The 18,867-nt window shown below is 39.1% G+C and overlaps 1 protein-coding gene across 2 annotated transcripts; it reads right to left on the bottom strand.

Moving 5' to 3' along the window:
- Positions 1-4,012: 4,012 nt before the first annotated feature.
- On the bottom strand, positions 4,013-17,417 carry LOC115058312 (myosin-6). 2 transcript variants are annotated; one of them, XM_029525647.1, is made up of 37 exons: positions 17,217-17,417; positions 16,820-16,963; positions 16,579-16,735; positions 16,442-16,469; positions 15,952-16,057; positions 15,785-15,877; positions 15,637-15,700; positions 15,455-15,553; positions 15,247-15,350; positions 14,371-14,509; positions 14,150-14,268; positions 13,892-14,041; positions 13,632-13,802; positions 13,227-13,540; positions 12,908-12,980; positions 12,574-12,779; positions 12,366-12,489; positions 11,976-12,112; positions 11,607-11,862; positions 11,260-11,502; positions 10,998-11,174; positions 10,742-10,887; positions 10,523-10,613; positions 10,063-10,452; positions 9,855-9,981; positions 9,592-9,710; positions 8,871-9,067; positions 8,610-8,793; positions 8,238-8,403; positions 8,016-8,140; positions 7,621-7,929; positions 7,330-7,533; positions 6,911-7,207; positions 5,842-5,946; positions 5,557-5,652; positions 5,087-5,221; positions 4,013-4,144 (listed from the first exon to the last, which is right to left on the bottom strand). In XM_029525647.1, the coding sequence occupies exons 1-37, from the start codon at positions 17,415-17,417 to the stop codon at positions 4,124-4,126; spliced, it is 5,817 nt and encodes a 1,938-aa protein (XP_029381507.1). In that variant the 3' UTR covers positions 4,013-4,123. The 2 variants fall into 2 exon arrangements, with proteins under 2 accessions (XP_029381507.1, XP_029381506.1); XM_029525646.1 differs by having other exon boundaries at positions 12,908-12,987; positions 13,231-13,540.
- Positions 17,418-18,867: the final 1,450 nt, after the last annotated feature.

The raw sequence follows: 18,867 nt of genomic DNA, 5'->3' as shown, positions 1-18,867 counted from the left end.
CCGCCCTGTCACTGACAGCAGCCTTCCCCCTCTTAATAAAGGTTATTTATCCACCAAATATGGGATGATTTTTTTCAAGAAAGGTTTCACATCATATGCCGTTCTTCTAATTGGGTAGGATGTACTGCTGCTATTTGTTGCTTTCACCTTGTGACAAACAAGGCGAGGACGATACAAAGCTAGGGGGAGGGCAAGAGGTGGGAATCAGGGACAGGCCTAATATGAAATGACTCCTATTTCACTCATAGTAACAATATCAGGCCATCAATTTAATAGCAACTGGCTGTATTTAGTCCAATTCATACAGTCTGTTTTAATAATTTTTAATATTTGTCATCTCATAGTTTGGTTGTGCCCTTGTTGAACCCGTGTCGTGTGGTAAAATGGTGTTGTTGGGTTTTTTGTTTTTTTTTTTCGGACCAATCCATTCAATGTCTATTCTTCAATCAAAGGCATGACAGACAAGGAAAATTAGCAACTTACACATCATGTCAAGATTTTTAACCAAGATCAAGTTTAGCAAAGGCCAGTCATGTGAAAGTGAGGCCGTGTTTGTGTAGAGCAGCTGCTAAGACAATAAAGTATTGCAGCTGTTGTTAAGTAAGAGCTGAGTTCAAGGGGTTTAGATTGTCACTCACCGCTGCCCAGCTTAATCACCACCCTTTGTCTCATGGTGTCGTCATGGCATTGTTCCCTTTCCTTTGGCCTTGAGGACAAAGATAACCCTGTGAAATACTTGTCTGGATTTTTTCTTAGTGATTGAGAAGCGCCCTGATATAGCTCAACTGTGTGTGATGCCATGCTGAATAAGGCATAACAGGTGGATGGAAGAGGACATACATGTAGAAGCCTCCCTTTATATTAGTCCTCAAGACTTATCATTTTTCTTCTCTTCCATCATTGAATATTATAATTTCCTCCATAATGATTTCACTCTATATGGTAAGAACAAATTTATTGCAGCAATTTAGTGGTAACTATGATGTTTGTGCAACATCAGTAAAAAGCATATCAACGAGTCAATGCTGCAAGGAAAAGAAATGGATTTGCTCTATTCAATTTCTCACCCACAGCTGTAGGCCACTTTTTGTTTTCTATCATAAAAAGACACTGAACTTTGTTGTGGAACACTGTTCCAGTTTCCCTTGTAGGGGTTGGTCAGAATCAACTTTCGCATTGTTGGACTTGTTCTCGTTCTCAGCTGTTTGGATTCCAGTGGAAATCTTTGTCTGTGCTGTGTCCCCCTCCAGGCTTTCATCTCCTCCTCACTGGATCAGCACAGAGCCCCAGCCAAGCGCCACTCCTCTCAGGTACAGCAAGTCGTTGGCAGCTAAGCTCTTAGATGCAAATGGTGTCACCTTTTTGCTAATATTTAGATTCAAAAGCAAATCTAAAAATTACTGTGATGTGTTTACACAGAGCACAAAGCTAATGATGTTTTAGTAACAATCATAAGTTGTCAACAGGAAGATAAGCAAAGAGTTAGAAAGTGTTAGTATGTGGATCACAAAGAAAAACACCAGTTATTTATCATTAATCCTGTAATCTCCTTACATATATCTAAAGCCTCTGAAGGGCATTGCCTTGAAGAATCAAGGTCATCATTTAGTACCTGATAACCACTGAGCAGACACCCAACCTTTGCCTAGCTTCTGTTGGCAGCTTGACATTTGTATCACTCTCCACTTGGCTGCTGCGGACGCATGAGGTAAGTCTGAAACAGTGAGAATACTTAAAATTTACTGTCACAGTTCTGATTTATTTATTGTAATGTGAGGGTTAGGGTTAGCCTAACTAACCCTAACTGCTTCTCTTTGACTGTGTTTCAATGTTCGAGCTATAGTCAACACTATACTGAACTTTGCACTTTGCAATATTAACATTGTTTTTTCAGTTGTTCATGTGAATTATATTATACTGCTGGGCATCATGGGTGACTAAACTCAGTTTGTAAGACCAAAATGTAATAATTATTATAATTACGAAGTAATTGTACACCTGCTCTGAAACATTTATTTTAATGAGAGATACAATTAAAGGATTATATTATCATTATATCAACCTAGTAAAATTCTAATGAAATTTGATAAATTACATTAAGAACCAATTAAATGTAATAAAGCAAGATCTGAAATATGGAATTTCTTAAATTCGACTTAGCAGTAGATATTTAGTTCTTTATGTTATTTCCACATCTGTGTGGAAAAAAAATCCCCAAATAGTTCATCTGATTCGGAAAGGGTCATGTCAATACACAATTTTGCTGCTTCACTAAAAATTTTGCTGCTTCACCCTAACCCTATTACTTGGATCATTAATGGATCATGTTGAATTGTCTTGTAAATTAGCTTTTTTTCCCACTTTCTGATCATTACAGTTAGAATACAAGTGTTGAAAAGCAGTGTAATGTTGTTACGAACTGTTTCAACAAAGCTGCGGTCTTAACTTTCCAAATTTTGAAAACTATGTAGAATGTATAGAAAGTATAGAAAGTATAGAAAGCAAAAATTATACTGGTTGCTTTATTCCTGCTTATATAACATGTCAAACCAGTATTCTGACAACACTAGAATACACTGACAAAGAGCTACAGTTCCCCTCAAAAAACATTCAGAAAACATCTGTGCAGTAACAGGATTTAGACAACAGTTATAATGTCAGCGGCAGGTGGCAGGAGTGAACCACATAACATCCACATTTTCCATTTGTGTGATCGGGTTAGTTTTTAGTTGATCTGCACATGCTGTGGTTCATGAATTAAGCTTTTGTTTTAATGCAGAGGTACTGGCTGATGTTTTTCATGAGCCATAAAGTGCAAATAATTCATACAAGGCTCTATTTTCCAGGACACACACAAATTATATAATCTCCAGGCATGGATGAGAACAAGCATGAATTGACATTTCCTTTCAACTTCGGAGACCATGTACCATGCCAGATAGACTTGCCACTACACGTCACATCTGGGTACAAAATTAAGGAGAGGCTGAAAAAATTACTCATAATAAAAGAAAAGCGAGTGAGCCAATTGAGTCAGTCAGCTTCATTATTGACCAATCACATGAGCTCCTCTCATCTCCTTTAAAAGCCAAAATGAGGGAGAGTGACTAACGTATCAGAGAAGTGATGAAAACACGTCTATAAAATTATTATATATCCTCCACAGTATGATGTCGTTGGCCGTATTAACAGGCATCATAATTGGATGGTGGTTTACCACTTATTCAGATCTTTAAAGTACAATAAAAGTATTTGAGAGTATTGCAAAATAGAAGGTATATGTATATAACACTGTATTTATTTACCTTTATTTGCTGTTATATGTATTTCGTATTGTACATATTTATTCTCACTTTTCTTTTGTATATATATATATATATATATTTGTGTGTGTATGCACCAAGCTATTTAAAGATACTGCTTCTGAACAAAGTTTTGTTGTATCTTTTGTTCAATGAGAATAAAACTATCTATCAATTCAGCTATAATTTATGACGGTTCCCATGCTATGGACTTTGCTGGACTGTTATAAATGGTGTGTGTGTCTCTCCTTATGGGGTGGAAAAATAAGGGAGCATAATTATCTGTGGCTATGGATTTGACTCCCCACTATCTGTGCATTAATTTTTTATTTATTTTTTTAATATTATTGCTTATTGTAGCTTGTGTTACATTGTGCCCTATGACCCCACAAAAACAACTGGTTTTACTGTTCTGCAATAGAGATGATCACAAGTAGCATATTTCTGTGTGTGTATGTGCATGTGCGTCTGCATCTGTGCTTGTTTTCCAAGAAATTCCATTAGAACTGTTTTGGCACTGAACACTTTGTACCAAAACGAGGACCAAAACTACACCACAGTGCTTAATCAGCATCAACACTCATTAAAGACTACATAAAGGTAATTTCCTTGAGCTAGTTGAATCTGGCCTGTACATCATATGACAGGCACAGTCTCCTGTGTTAAATTTAACATGGAGCAGTTTTCCAGATAGAAATGAATGAGGACTCAGGACTCTACACAACGTAAATGCATTTTGCTTTATTCTACAGTTATTTTGGAGACAAAGGGGGGCTACAGCACAGGAGATCCCAAAGCTCTTAGATGGCCGTCTGAGAGTTTCACTCCTCATCTAGCCCTTTCTGTGATGATAGAGAGTGGACAAAGACACAGATTAGAGAAAGAAGGCCATCAAGACTCAACAAGTGTTATAGAGGGCAGAGTTTGTAACATTCAGGCTGTTAGAGGTTAATATTTATTTGTCAGCAGTCTCTCAGTTGAGCATCCCTGCTTCACATAAGCTAAAAACTCATGTTGAATTTGGAGGAAAGCTCAGATCCATATCATCTATTAAAGAGCTAAATTTACCCTCAGTAAATCTGAAGCTGTCGTTTTTTTCTCTGTGAAACGATGAACTTTTTTTACATTTACCTTTTAAAACAGAATTTTCATTTTAAAAATGGCTGAATGTGCATTAGTATTAATGGTAATAGCTTCTCATAGGAACTGTTCACAAGCAGGGACATATTTGACTTAACAGCTGTCTTATTTCAAAAACACATCTAAAATCAGTTAAATCATTGTTTGGGTTCTTTATTTGTACATTATTCACTGTTGTTTACATTGAGCTGATGGGTTGGTAATGTTTCACTCTGCATACACAAAAAAATATATTATTGTAAGATATTATACCAAGTATTGATTTATACTGGTGACCTTGAAAACAGTTGCTCACCAGTCAGTTCTCACACAGGACAGTGACTTTAGTGATGTAAGTCATTTCTATTGTCGCCTTTTTTTTTTTTTTTTTTTTTTTTTTTGTCTTTACACTCAACTCACCAAAAAAGCTGCTAGACTTACAGTCTTATAAAATTATATTATTAACCCATTCAAATTAGACTAGACGCAGAAAAAACATCTAAATTAAAAGTGATTGTTTCAAAGACTGGCTTGAATAATTTCTATCATTACATTTATTTTTGACTACATGAAACAGATTACACAAAAATTTAATTCTGTGGTACATAAGGAGGCAAGACAGTTGTGTATGAAGTATAGTGTTAAAACACTGAGCAGGTTCTCACCTTTGAGCCCACATCACGGCTCTTGGCACGCAGCTTGTTGACCTGAGACTCAGCAATGTCGGCTCGTTCTTCAGCCTCATCCAGCTCATGCTGCAGTTTGCGGAACTTGGTCAGATGAGTATTGGCCTGTTCTTCCTACAGGAGTCACCAAAGGCACAATATTGCGTAAGAAAAAATAGATGTATGGGAATGGCCATGTTGTCGCAATCTGACAAGGACAACAGCTACTTGACTAATCGCCATCTTTTTGGGTGGTTCACCACATGACTTATACAAGTCACAGTGGAAATTCAGTTTGAATTTAAAATTAAAATTCAAGGCAAGTAGTGTTTTAAGATTATTTAAGCATCAACAAATGTAGTGGATTGAATACATGAACATGTGTTATGAACTGTAAATATGTATGTATGTATGTAAATACTTTATAGACGCTGAGTACACAAAACAACATTTTTTCTGCCCACACTTACAGCCTCCTCAGCACTTCGTTTATAGGCTTTGACTTTCAGCTGCAATTTGTCAACCAGATCCTGCAGACGAGCAATATTCTTCCGGTCTTCCTCGGTCTATATCAAACAAGAGAAACGGGAGAGACGTAAAAGTTTAATAAGGATATGCATTTCTTCGATGAAAAACACTTAATATACATTGAATATATTGCATGGAAAAAACATTACATATACATATGCATCGATAAAAAGACACAAAGGCACATAATTTCTATAGATTATGGTGATGGGGAAAGACAAACTCACCTGGTAAGTGAGCTCCTTGATGCGTCTCTCATATTTGCGGATTCCCTTTATAGCTTCACTGCTCTTCTTCTGCTCCGACTCCACTTCATTCTCAAGCTCCCTCACCTGAAAACAGCACGAAACATCAATCTGAAAGTCACCAGTCCACAAGTAGAAGAGTCGTAAAGAATTATCAGCCAACTGTACAGATCTATCAAGCTTTCCAGACAGTTTTAGCTCAGTGTTTTGGTTTGATGGCATGGTTCCTTCTAAAAACTCTAAATGACAAATATTTTTAAAACAGAATTAAAAGACCAGGGAAATAAGAAACTGGACTGAGGGGATTATAACTTTGCTCAATGAAAATACATTCAGTCAAATATTTAGCAGGCAATTAATACATTGACAGAGCACTTTACCAGGAACGCTTGTACTACCTCCTGAATGTTTTCAGATGTCTAAAAAGAAAAATATCCTGCAGATAGAGGTCAAGAACTTAAGTTTTGTTCACATCAAACATCAGAGGGGGAAAATGTGGCATCGGTGACTCTGATATGGCACTCTAAGCACATCCGTCCTTCAGGCAGAAGGGTTACAGTAGGGTTAGGCTACACCTGACAACCAAGAAGCTTACCACATTAAAGGTGTGAAGAATGTGTTCATGGCAAGCTCTGGACCTTCAGTACCAATCAATCAGTGTCTGAATGCTTCAGATAATCTAATTATTGTTCCTAACCACAATTTTGAATGACGAAGGAGAGTTCAACCCCTACAGGTTTCTTGAGGTCACTCAAAGTTCAGTGTACGTGAATATCCCAGATCTGTCTGAACAGCAACTCTGAATTCAGGAGAAAACCTTTGGAATGAGGTAGAATGGGAGATTTGCAGTCATATCAGAGTGCAGCAGCATCGTGAGTCCAGTGATTGAAGAATTTACGTACAGAGAGGGACTATCTACTAGCTACGTGTTTTTCAATTCATCTTTGGATTGATTTCTATTACAATGGCTAAAATATGAAAATTAAGCATTGCAACCATAATAATAATGTTGGAAGAGCAGATCGTGGATGTACTGGCAAAGTTCTCTTACTCTGGCCTCAAGCTTCTGCACCTGCTTCTTGCCTCCCTTCATGGCGATTTGCTCAGCTTCATCCAGACGATGCTGCAGGTCTTTAATGGTTTGTTCCATGTTCTTCTTCATGCGCTCCAGGTGAGCACTGGTGTCCTGCTCTTTCTTCAGCTCCTCTGCCATCATGGCAGCATCAGTTATGGCCTTCTTGGCTTTTTCCTCCGCATTTCTGCACTCTTGTACCGCTTCCTCCACTTCAGTTTGAAGCTGGGAAGCATCCACCTCCAGTTTCTTCTTTTGGTTTATCAGGCTAGTGTTCTACGTATATTTGTAAAATGAGAGAAGGTGTATTATTGTACTTCAGAAATGGTAGTACTTTCAAGTTCTTTGTAATGCTCAAGACAGTTGAATCATTTGAAATAATCAATATTAGATCTCACTTGTGAGTGAAGGAGCTGCACCCTCTCACTGACATCTAGTAGCTCTTGCTCAGCAAGTTTGCGACTTCTGTCAGTTTGTTCCAGAGCAGCTCTGAGTTCTTCCAGCTCGGCTTGCAGCAGGTTGTTACGTCTCTCAACAATGGCAATGTTTTCTTTCATGTCATCATTGGCCCGAACAGACTCATTGAGCTGAATTTGGCAGTCCTGAATTGGATGACATTAAATGCTTGTAACCAGTCTGAATCTGAAATTTCTCAAGTAAGTAAGCCCTTCCTTCCTTCACTATTTTACCTTCAGGTGAGCATGAACAGATTTTAGCTGTTTCTGTGCCTCAGCTGCATGCCTGTTTGCCTGGCTAAGCTGGATCTCCATCTCATTCAGGTCTCCTTCCATTTTCTTCTTCAAACGAAGAGCCTCATTCCTGCTACGACATTCAGCTTCAAGAGAACTCTGCAGGGTGTCAATGGTCCTCTGCATGTTCCTCTTGCACTGTTCCATCTCCTCATCTTTCTCAGTTAGTTTACGTTCAATGTCGGCTTTAACTTGATTAAACTCAAGCTGGGCTCGAAGAATTTTCCCCTCTTCATGCTCCAGGGAGGCCTGGTGGGACAGGATGGAAAAGACTTTATACACAAAAGTGAGCAGTGTACAGTGAACATGTATCAGTCACTGAAGAAGTCCTGTACCTCAGCTTCCTCCAGAGCAGACTGGATCTCATTCTTCTCCTGTTCCAATTGTTTCCGTAGTTTTTCCAGTTCATGGATGCTCTTTCCACCCTCACCAAGTTGCTCCGTGAGGTCAGATATTTCCTCTGGAATGTGATGTAGTGCAATTAAAATGCCTGTACATAGAACTCTGTACAGCAGGTCTACAGAAATCCAAATACAAATCTTGGCAGGGGATCTTACCCTGTAGGTTCTTGTTCTCTCTCTTCATGGTTTCCAGATGGTCGAGAGATTCTTCATAGGAGTTCTTCAGTTTGAAGAGCTCAGTACTCAGAGACCTTGCTTCCTTCTGAGAGCCCTCCAGCTCACACTGCGACTCTTCATACTTCTGCTTCCACTCAGACAGGACCTGCGGGTCATGAAAAAACTAGGATTAAGTGGAGAAAATCTACTCATCATACTAATCCTAAACCTTTGTGCTATTTAGGAGATCTAATTCTTTTGAAAATGGAATACTGGGAAATGTGAAGTTAAAAGGTTATATAAAAAAATTATCTAATCTGCAGCCAAGAAACTATATCACCAACCAATATTTGGTGCTTCCCGGTATTTCACCTTATCAAAGTTTCTTTGTTTCTTGTCCAGAGCAGCGGCAGCAGCATTAGACCTCTCCACATCCACCATGAGATCTTCAATCTCATTCTGCAGTCGGTGTTTGGTCTTCTCCAGAGACGAACATTTAGCATTCACCGCTTCAACAGCCTCCTCAGCCTCCTGCAGACGCTGAGCCAGCTTTTTCCTAGAATACATTTAAAATTTGTTCAGGGTCTGTTGCTCTTAATCCAGATTGTTGGATTTAAAATAGATTTTACTCACTTAGCCTCCTCCAGTTCCTCAGTCCTCTGGATGGCATCAGTTTCGTACTTAGTTCTCCACTGAGCCACCTCAGAATTGGCCTTTGACATGCTGCGCTGCAGTTCAGCCTTGGCCTCCTGCTCCTCCTCATACTGCTCCCTGAGCAGGTCACAGTCATGACGGGAAGACTGCACTGCGTGGGCTAAAGCACTCTTTGCCTGTTTATACAGAATCATATGAATTTGTAACAGCAATTTTTTGGCCTAAAAATTAAAATGCGTAAACCTGCAGTTCCTTAAATTGCCACTTAATGATAACATAGTCAGTTTCCATAGACTTTAAAATTCACAACCTACATCAGAAATTAACATGTTAACATCCTAGCGCTATAGCTCATCAACTATTACAAGGATTATTATTAGTAGGAGTAATAGTAGCACTGTAGTGAGTATTAGTAGTATGAGTATTATTATTAAAATTCTAAATAATGGCCACTTTGAGTGACAGTGTCTGTTCCTCTAATTTTAAGTGAGTAATATTTAGGAGTTATTTAATTTGTCTGTTCGCACTCATGCACCAGCATCACACTCTCGATGAAGCAGCTCAACTCACAGCCTCAAATCCACCCAACAGAGTCATAAAAAAGATTTCATCAATTTTATCTATTGTCCATTGTAACTCTCTAATATAGAAATCCATGTTCAGAATTGTCGATATAGTATGCAATGAAGCCCATTTTCACCTTGGTCTCCTCTTCCAACTGTCTCTTTAAGTCATCCAGCTGTTGAGTGTAGGACATTTTTCCTCTAGTCAGTTGTGACACCAGGGAATCCTTCTCTTCCAGTTGCCTCAAGAGCTCACCTAGTATTTTGGTAAAATGACAAGAAGTTTACATTTATAAAAAAACAAAACAAAAAAAAAAAAAAACCTGCTTGAAACTTTGCCAAAAATGGACATTGTCAGTTTATGAATACGTAAATCTGTAACAATTGCAAAAAATAATACCATTTTCAGTTTGAAGTTTTGCTTTTTGTATATTGAAGTCATTGATACAGCGCTGAGCTTCTTCAAACTTGGTCTTGTATTCATTCATCTGATCCTCCATTGTCCTGCATGTCTTCTCGAGATTTGTCTAAAATAAGTAAGAATTACATTAAACATGAAAATATCTCTGCAAAGCCAATAGCTGCACAAAATTATGAGTTGAGATAACCTTTGTCTTCACAATATGCTCCATATTGGAAACCACATCATCCAGTTCCAGTCTGAGCTCACTCTTCTCCTTCTCCAGCTTCTGCTTGACTCTCTGCAGGTTGTCGATCTGCTCTCCCAGGTCAGCAACACTGTCGGCTTGTTTCTTTCTGAGCGTGGCAGCAGTGGCTTCATGCTGCAGAGTGGCCTCTTCAAGGTCTCTGCGGAGTTTCTGGAACTCAGCCTCCCTCTTCTTGTTCATCTCAATCTGGGCAACTGTTGCTCCTCCAGCCTCCTCCAGCCTCTCACTGATCTCCTCCAGTTCTCTGGACAAGTCTGCTCTCTGCTTCTCCACTTTGGCACGGGCAGCTCGCTCTGCCTCAAGCTCTTCTTCCAGCTCTTCAATGCGGGCCTGTTGAGCCATGATTACTTCGTCACTGATACATTGATCGATTAAACAAGTTAAACTCACCATTCTGTACCTGAAGCTCTTTCAATTTCTTCTGAAGTTGAATCGCAATGGCCTGTTCATCCTCTATTTTACTATTCAACTGACTGACTTCAAAGTCTTTCCTGTGATAAAAGAGAGAACACCCCATTTGACTATCATATCCGTATGTATTCGTACATGTATTAAAATTATTAGATCTTTATTTGATATCTGTAGAGTAAAAATACAGGTAAAGACATAGCAGAATTACTTCTTTAGATGCTCCTCAAGTTGTTGCTTGTCATTCTCCAGATCCATTACACTCTCCTGCGTCAATTTCAGGTCACCCTCCAGCTTCCTCTTTGCCCTTTCAAGATCCATCCGTACTTTCTTCTCTTGTTCAAGAGAGCCCTCAAGCTGTATTAAATCATCAGAGAAGGTCACATTTTCTATCAACATATATTGAACAGAGAATGACTTCTGTAACAACATAAAAATATTTAAAATAAAAAGATTTAAATACATACATCGTCCACTTGTTGCTCCAGCTTGGCCTTGGCCTTGGTCAGAGAGTTGACTTTGTCTTCTTCACTCTGCAGGTCATCCAGTGTTTGCTGGTGAGCTTCCTGTAAGGCTTTCTTTTCCTTGGTCAACTTGGCAATGATTTCATCCTGAGTGGCCATCTCCTCAACCAGGTTCTTCACCTAAAAATTTAGAATTTTGTGGATGTTAGCAAAGATAAAACATGCTATTTACGCAATCATCAAAATAGCTGAGTTGCTGTCATACCTTGTTCTCAGTGGCATGCTTTTCTTTCTCTACTTTGGCCAGAGTTAACTCTAAGTCATCAATGTCCTTCTTTAACTCAGAGCACTCATCCTCCAGCTTCCTCTTCTTAGCGGTCAGCTCAGCATTCATCTCTTCTTCATCCTCCAGTCTCTCAGACAGCTCTTTGGCTTTTGCCTCCATCTGAATTTTATGTTTGATCAGTCCCTCACATCTTTCTTCAGCATCAGAAAGATTGTCTTGCTCCTGAATTAAAATTATTATGAAAAGTTGCGTTTGTGGATTGTTATGCATATAATGCATGTATTGACATTTTGATATGAAAAAAGTAGTCCTGCAATGAGACTTACAGCCTGGACCTGGAGCTGCAGGTCATTCTTCTCTTGGAGAAGGGAAACCATTTTCTCCTCTAGTTCCTTCCTACGAGCTTCAGACTTTGCATAAGCCTCTTTAAGCTTCAGGAATTCTTCCTTCATGTTGGCCATCTCCTTTTCTGCCTCAGCAGATCTCAACAAAGGTTTGATCTTAAAGAAGAGCTTCATCCAGGGCCAATTCTTGACCCCCATGAAGGCACGAATATTCCACTGGATCACCAACAGTGCATCTCTGTCCAAGAGCAACCAAAGTTATTTTTCCTACTAAATACAAACCAGGTCCTTTATGAATAATTATTTTTATATATTTGGTTTTAGCTATTCTTAGTGTGTGATTCCTCTGACCTCCTCTCAACAATCTTCTGGAATTCCACTCTTGCTAGCAAACCTCTTGATCTTGCTTGGATTCCAGTGATAATGAGTGACAAACGGTCATCCCTCATCTCCTCCAGTTGCCCAAGAAGGCCAGCCTTGAAGAACACCTTTAGCAGCACATCACAGCACGTAAATGTTCACCGCGTATTTCACATTTCTCTGTCATTAGATATCGAGCATATATTAGCATTCAGTAGCAGTTCAGTTGTCAAAGACATATTTTCTCCAAAGCATGGCAAAATAAAGGGGTTAAAATAAGGCATATACTTAAACCTATTACAGCTTTTTTATGGGAATGCTTTTATGTGGTTAAAATACTTTTACGATAACCTACGTACCACTTCCCCTCTAATTAATTACCTTTGTGTGTCCAAACTTGTATTGGTTGTGATCGATATCCAGAGATCCAAGAAGTTTCTCAGCTCCTTTTCTGCTGTCAATGAACTGACCATCAGGGATGGCAGCAGGATTCAGAATACGATATCTGGAAAATCAAAAAAGACCTATGAATTATTTTTTTCTTTTTGAAAGATAAACTAATAGAAAAAATGCATATGTGTAGTAATACCTTTGTTTGAAATCGCCGTAGAGGATCCTGTTGGGGAACCCTTTCCTGCAGATCCTGATGCCTTCCAGCACACCGTTGCAGCGCAGCTGGTGCATCACCAGAGGATTCTCCATGGCCCCAGGAGTCTTGGTCTCATTGGGGATGATGCAGCGCACAAAGTGAGGATGAGTTGACCTTAAATTGGTCATCAGCTTGTTCAGGTTCTCCTGTGGATGTAATTTAATATTTAAAAGTACAGGTCTAGGGCATATTATGACAGATATCTTTCAGCAGCTATTAGTGTAAAATGAGGTCTCAGTTTTACATACATAGTCACTGCAACTTTTGTACTGACCCTGTGCAAGGCTGACACCGTTTGGAAGGATGACCCCTTCTTCTTGCCTCCTCCTCCTTTGGTGCCTTTTCCACTTTCAGCTGGTAAACCATGTTGCATAAACAATGTCATTAGGTTACAGACCAAAGTACAAATTATTAAATCTAGCAGCTGCCACAATGACACATTTTACATATTTTTGACACCTGAGGAAAACGCAATATAATCTGTTGGCAAATACGTCTGCTTTATGAGACAAAACATGGAAATCACACTTGATCCAAATTGGGAGCTTCAAAAGTCACTTAATTGTAACATATTCTAATCCATTTTAAAATACAAACCAGAATCAGACCCAGCATAGTTTGCAAAGAGGGAGGCCAACAGTTTCAGGTTAGACTTCTGGTACAGCCCTACAACGGTCTCATTCAGAGGGTCCTTGTTCTTCACCAGCCAATTGTTGATATTGTAATCAACAGTCCCAGCGTAGTGCTGCAGAGCAAAGTGGGCTTCCGGTTTGCCTTTGACAATTCTGGGCTTCTGAAAGTTACTTGATTTCCCCAGATGGTTGTCATAGAGCTTTGCTTTAAAGGTGGTATCAGAGGCTTTGGGGAACATGCACTCCTCTTCAAGGATGGACATGATGCCCATGGGCTAAAAATACCAAAAGAGAGCAATGATAAAATTATGAATTCACATTTTGTAAGTAACACTGATTTATTCATGCAATTCCTCAGTTACTCACCTTTTCAATCAGATCAATACAGGCCTGCAAATCCATTCCAAAGTCTATGAAGGTCCATTCAATGCCCTCTTTCTTGTACTCTTCCTGCTCCAGTACAAACATGTGATGGTTGAAAAACTGTTGCAGTTTTTCATTGGTGAAGTTGATGCACAGCTGCTCAAAGGTGTTGAACTGCAACGATAATAATACAATTAAAAAAGTTGAGCAAATTGATTTGCCTGTGTAGAAAAAGATAGAAATGTATTATAGAAGAAACTCACATCAAAGATCTCAAATCCAGCAATGTCCAGCACACCAATGAAGTACTGACGAGGCTGCTTAGTTTCCAGGGATTGATTGATTCTCACCACCATCCACAAGAACATTTTCTCATACACTGACTTAGACAATGCACCGATTGCATAGTAGACCTACAAAAGGTTCCTGTCAATGATGAGTGCTGGACGAGTATGTTTCTCCTTTTATTGTCATTATAGTTCACTAGCCATTTTATAATTAAATCAGTAGATCATTCTTACCTGCTGGACATTTTGTCCCTTGGTGACCCACTCGTTTCCTACTTTGACTCTGGGATGACAGAGACCTTTGATGAGGTCAGCAGAGTTCAGGCCCATCAGATATGCAACTTTGTCAGCATCTGTGGAGAAATTGCATCAAAGTATCAACGTCATTGCCACATTTCATGATCCTACTGGTTCCTTCAACAAAGATGCCAGTATTTCTAACATCAATCCCCTACCCTCAGTCCCATCAGCCTCTGCCTGCTCCTCTCTCTGCTTCTGCTTGAACTTCATGTTGCCATAATGCATGATGGCACCAGTCAGCTTGTAAATGCCATTCTTCTCTTCTTGAGTGAAGCCCAGCACATCAAAGGCATCCTTGATTAAAAGAGTGGACATAAATGCTGACACATTACAGATTTTTTTCATGGTATTATGATGTACAGCAAAGTGACATATTATTTTTTTATTATATAGTATTATTGTCAGTTTCTTTTTTCTTTCTATTCTCTCTCATACAAATCCACTTGCCCCTTTGATGGCCCTGTATTCTCATGATAATAATTATTATTTAATGTTGTATCGTACATAATCATGTTTTAATTATATTCATATTATCATCATATTATTGTCATAATACAGTAGCAAAAATGTATTATCACAATAACAATATCCACTCTTAAGCCCTCTCTTTGCTACCTAACCTATCCTGGACCTAAAGACATTTAAACATATCAAACCTATTCCTACTGTAAAACTAACTCTTCACCATTTTACTGCTGTCTGATCAAAATTTCCTCACTTAATCTGGAAAAGCACACACATCTAATGCCTGATCATTCTACATTCCGTGCTATTTTATTCATTTTTGAGGCATTCTTGTCTCTTTCCTTGCCCAACACTTCATTCGGATTGCCTGTGTACAGAGAGTTTGCAGATGTACAGTTGTAACAGTGATGAATGATACTGCCAAGTTTCTGCACTCTTCTTAAAACGAACCTGATAAAATACTGACTTGTACCGATTTTTCAGAAACTATTACTTTTAATTGAGGTCAGACTGTGAGGTCACTGATGTCATTCCATGAGAAGACATTAAAGTGCTTCCCCACTCACATCAGTGGCCATTAATTCATCAGCATCATTGATGGAGGCAACAGTTGTCTCTCCTTGGGAGATGAAGGCATAGTCATAGGGGTTGTTGGTGATGAGCAACATCTCTGGAAGGAAAAACAGAATGCAATTGGTGTAAACTTTGCAATCTGGAGACATTTTAAAGTAACATATCTAATACAGCTCTGCCAGGCCCAAAGTTTTCCTTTACCAAGCAGCTCAGGTTTCTTCTGAGACAGAATCTGGTAGAAGATGTGATAGTCTCTCTCAGCCTTAAGCTGATAGGTGACACGGGACTTTTCCAGCAGATCTGTTAAAGACAATTCAATTCCGTTGCTTGATAGGCCCATGAAACAATGTGAACAATGAAATCATCAAAATTAGTCCACTCACATGTTTCAATATCAGCTGAGGCCAGTTTTCCACTGGCAGCAAAGTGAATTCGGATAAATTTGCCCTAAAATCCAAAATCCCAAAGAAAAAAGAAAAAAGTTAGAGAAGAAGACAAATGACTATGACTTCATTGTTGACAGAAACTTACAAATCTGGAAGAGTTGTCATTCCTAATGGTCTTGGCATTTCCAAAGGCTTCCAGTGCAGGATTAGCCTGGATGATCTGATCTTCCAGAGTGCCCTAAACAAATAGAGGAGTGTAACAAAACTGTGCCAAGTAAAGGTTCAGATTTGTTGTATTTTCAGCACAGTAACCTTTTTATCAGAGCTGCTATCTTTCTTCCCTCCTCCTGCTGCGATACTGGCAAAGTACTGAATGACTCTCTTAGTGTTAACAGTTTTCCCGGCACCAGATTCTCCTCTGAAACACATAGGAGATCATAGAAAATGTTCAAATGGCAAACATCACATCCAACTACTAAAGTTGGTTGAATATATATATATATTTTTTTGCATATCATTTACAGTAAGAATATTCTGACACACAGTTTGCTTGTTTTTTCAAGCCTGTTTTTTCTTTTTTTTTTTTTCAGAACTAATCTGACTTAATGTGATGCATTATACAGTCCAGCAGCCTGACTATTACCGAAAACTACTATCCATAGTAATGCTCATAGCCAAATCTTCTATTTCAGTATGGGACTCCAGATCACGTAAAATGTAACAATGAAAAACATCAGTTAATACCAAGATTCTCAACAATTAATATAGTCTTCAATTAAACAGTCAGGAAAAGAAAACTCACGTGATGAGAATTGACTGGTTTTCTCTGTCTGAAAAAAGACAAGACAAAATCACTTAAGAATTCCAGGATTTTGCTTTGTTTGTTTGGGTTTTTTTCCAATCTCGCATAAGCTTCTCTGATAACCAAAGGTGCATTACCAGTGAGCATGTATTGGTAGGCGTTGTCAGAGATGGAGAAGATATGAGGAGGCGCTTCAGTCCTCTTCTTTCCTCTGTAGGCAACAACCACCTCTTGGTTGTAGACTGGCAGCCACTTGTAGGGGTTGACAGTCACACAGAACAGCCCAGAGTAGGTCTGCCATATTGAGAAAGATGAAGGTTTCAGGTGCTGAGATATCTTATCAATGGAGGAAAGATACAGATGAAATTATTGACTTACATAAATCATCCATGCTGCGTAGCGCTCTTTGAGGTTGAACAGCACAGCAGGCTCATGAAGGAAGGTGAGCATTGCCATGTCTTCAATTTTATCAAACTTTGGCGGGTTCTGAGGGTGGACGTCACAGTCCTTCACTGTGACTGTCTGAAAATTGATATAATCAGTGTTTGTGTCAGTTATTGATCCAGAAGAACTTCAGCTACTATCAAAAGTTACAATTCCTTTGTAGAAGACAGCTTGGGATGATTATGCCTGTGTTCCTCAACATCTACCTTCTATTGGTTCTCTGCTATGTGACTAAAAGACAAACAGGTCTGAATCATCTCATAGATCACAACTGTTTGCTGATAAGGGGGGCAGTTAGATTGGAAGCAGTTGTGCCTTGTGGTAAACTGACCTTCCCTTTCTCAGTTTGAGCAGTGACTTTGTCCCCCTCACGGCTGACGATGGAAGCTTTCACATATTCCTCATCAGCTTCAGGAACAAAGCATTCTTTCTTCATGTCAAAAGGACGAGTCTGGGCCTCTATACGCTCCCGCTCTGACTTTCTTAAGTATGGGGCTGCTGCCCCAAACTCTTCCATTGCAGCATCACCCATTTTTCACCTTGTTTATCAAAAAAAATATTCTCATTTGAAAGTTATCTGCATTTACATATTATGTGGATAGAAAAAGATTTCTTATTCCTTTGTGATTTCATTCACTGCAACCAAACACACTATCACTTTTTGGATGCTCTTACCGTAGAAGTCCTGAATGAGAGGAAAGATGTTTAATGGTCCTGAGAAAATAAAATAATGAAAACTGATGAAACCACTCCAGAGTCCACACCTTGAGTATTAAGATACAGTTTTTGACAATTGACAGTTAGACCATTGTCCTCGTACCTTATCTTGTGATAGAATGGTGACGAGTTGTGGCTTTCTCTATGGGTTCTCTTTATAAGCAAAGCCCTTCTCCCAAATATGGATGGGCATTTCTGAGTCCAGGAATGTTATTGTGTCTGAGTTGGGTTACGGGTGTGTGAAGGGAGGGGTTAATGAGTGGCGGAGAGTAATATAGAAATCAGTGGGGAAGAGTCTTATCAGTGATGGTGTTGGGCTCATGACGATGCCATATTAGGAGCTCCATGCAGTGCAGTGATTAATCATAGGTATCCCCAGCCAGGGGACCAGGGGACCATGGCACCACAAAGAAACCTTTGAATAGAGAAAGGAAGTACCTCCTGCCTTATCATCCCTTAAGTTCCAATGGAGAAAAAATGCATGTTATGTACAACAAATGCGTCCTCAAGCAAGACTGATCAAAAACTGCCTACTTGTATTTCACTGTCTTAAATATAATAATGTACTCAACCTAAGGATAACAAAACCTTCTTCTTTTTTTTTTATCTGAAACATTAGATAAAAATCACAATCACAGTTATGACAATTATGGCTGTTAGCTGTCAAAGCTAAAAATAAATCAGTCAAAAAATTTGCTCATGCAATACATCTTTGCATTATCTCAAGAAAGAGGTTAAAGAATAATACACCATGAAATAAGTGGACATTATCAATGCATCTTGGGTCATGAGCAAATCAAATGAAAATGTCAATTCACATTTTTTGTATGTTTTACAATAAAACAGCATTACGTGAATGGGAAATATTGGCATTGTTTTCTAAACAGAGGGAAGGCAAGACAATGCCTGGGGAGAGATTTTAGAGAAGTATGCCATATATACCTTAGATACTCAGAGGGCTTAAGCGAAGTTGCAGTATTGGTAACAAATTGTATTGAGTTATCATAGAATTGACTTTGTGGCAACATAAACAGCCTATCAGTTATCAAGTGGGGTGGTCTAAATAAAGAACATTAGTCTGCAAGATTAACGAGGCAGCTTGTGGGAGGCAGCACAGACAGAGGCCTGCCACAGGTGACATGCTTGAGACTTACAGAAAGGCAGTAATGGTGCTACACGATGGAGTCCTCAGCCAGCGTGTTATTCTGCAATTTGATGCCAAGGTCTCTGTAAAAGCCCCCTCCTTATCGGACAGCAGCTAGCAA

Source organism: Echeneis naucrates, chromosome 17 (genome assembly GCF_900963305.1).
Source record: "Echeneis naucrates chromosome 17, fEcheNa1.1, whole genome shotgun sequence".
Lineage (NCBI taxonomy): Eukaryota > Metazoa > Chordata > Actinopteri > Carangiformes > Echeneidae > Echeneis > Echeneis naucrates.
This window is presented reverse-complemented; position numbering and strand designations above follow the sequence as displayed.

Excerpts from the sequence above, each read along its gene's own strand:
- LOC115058312 (XM_029525646.1), bottom strand. The coding sequence starts at position 17,417 with ATGGGTGATGCTGCAATGGAAGAGTTTGGGGCAGCAGCCCCATACTTA. Across the intron at positions 13,541-13,631 it reads GTATTGATCTGATTGAAAAG|CCCATGGGCATCATGTCCAT; the intron begins GTGAGTAACTGA and ends TGGTATTTTTAG. Across the intron at positions 7,534-7,620 it reads CTGTTCATGCTCACCTGAAG|GACTGCCAAATTCAGCTCAA; the intron begins GTAAAATAGTGA and ends CATCCAATTCAG.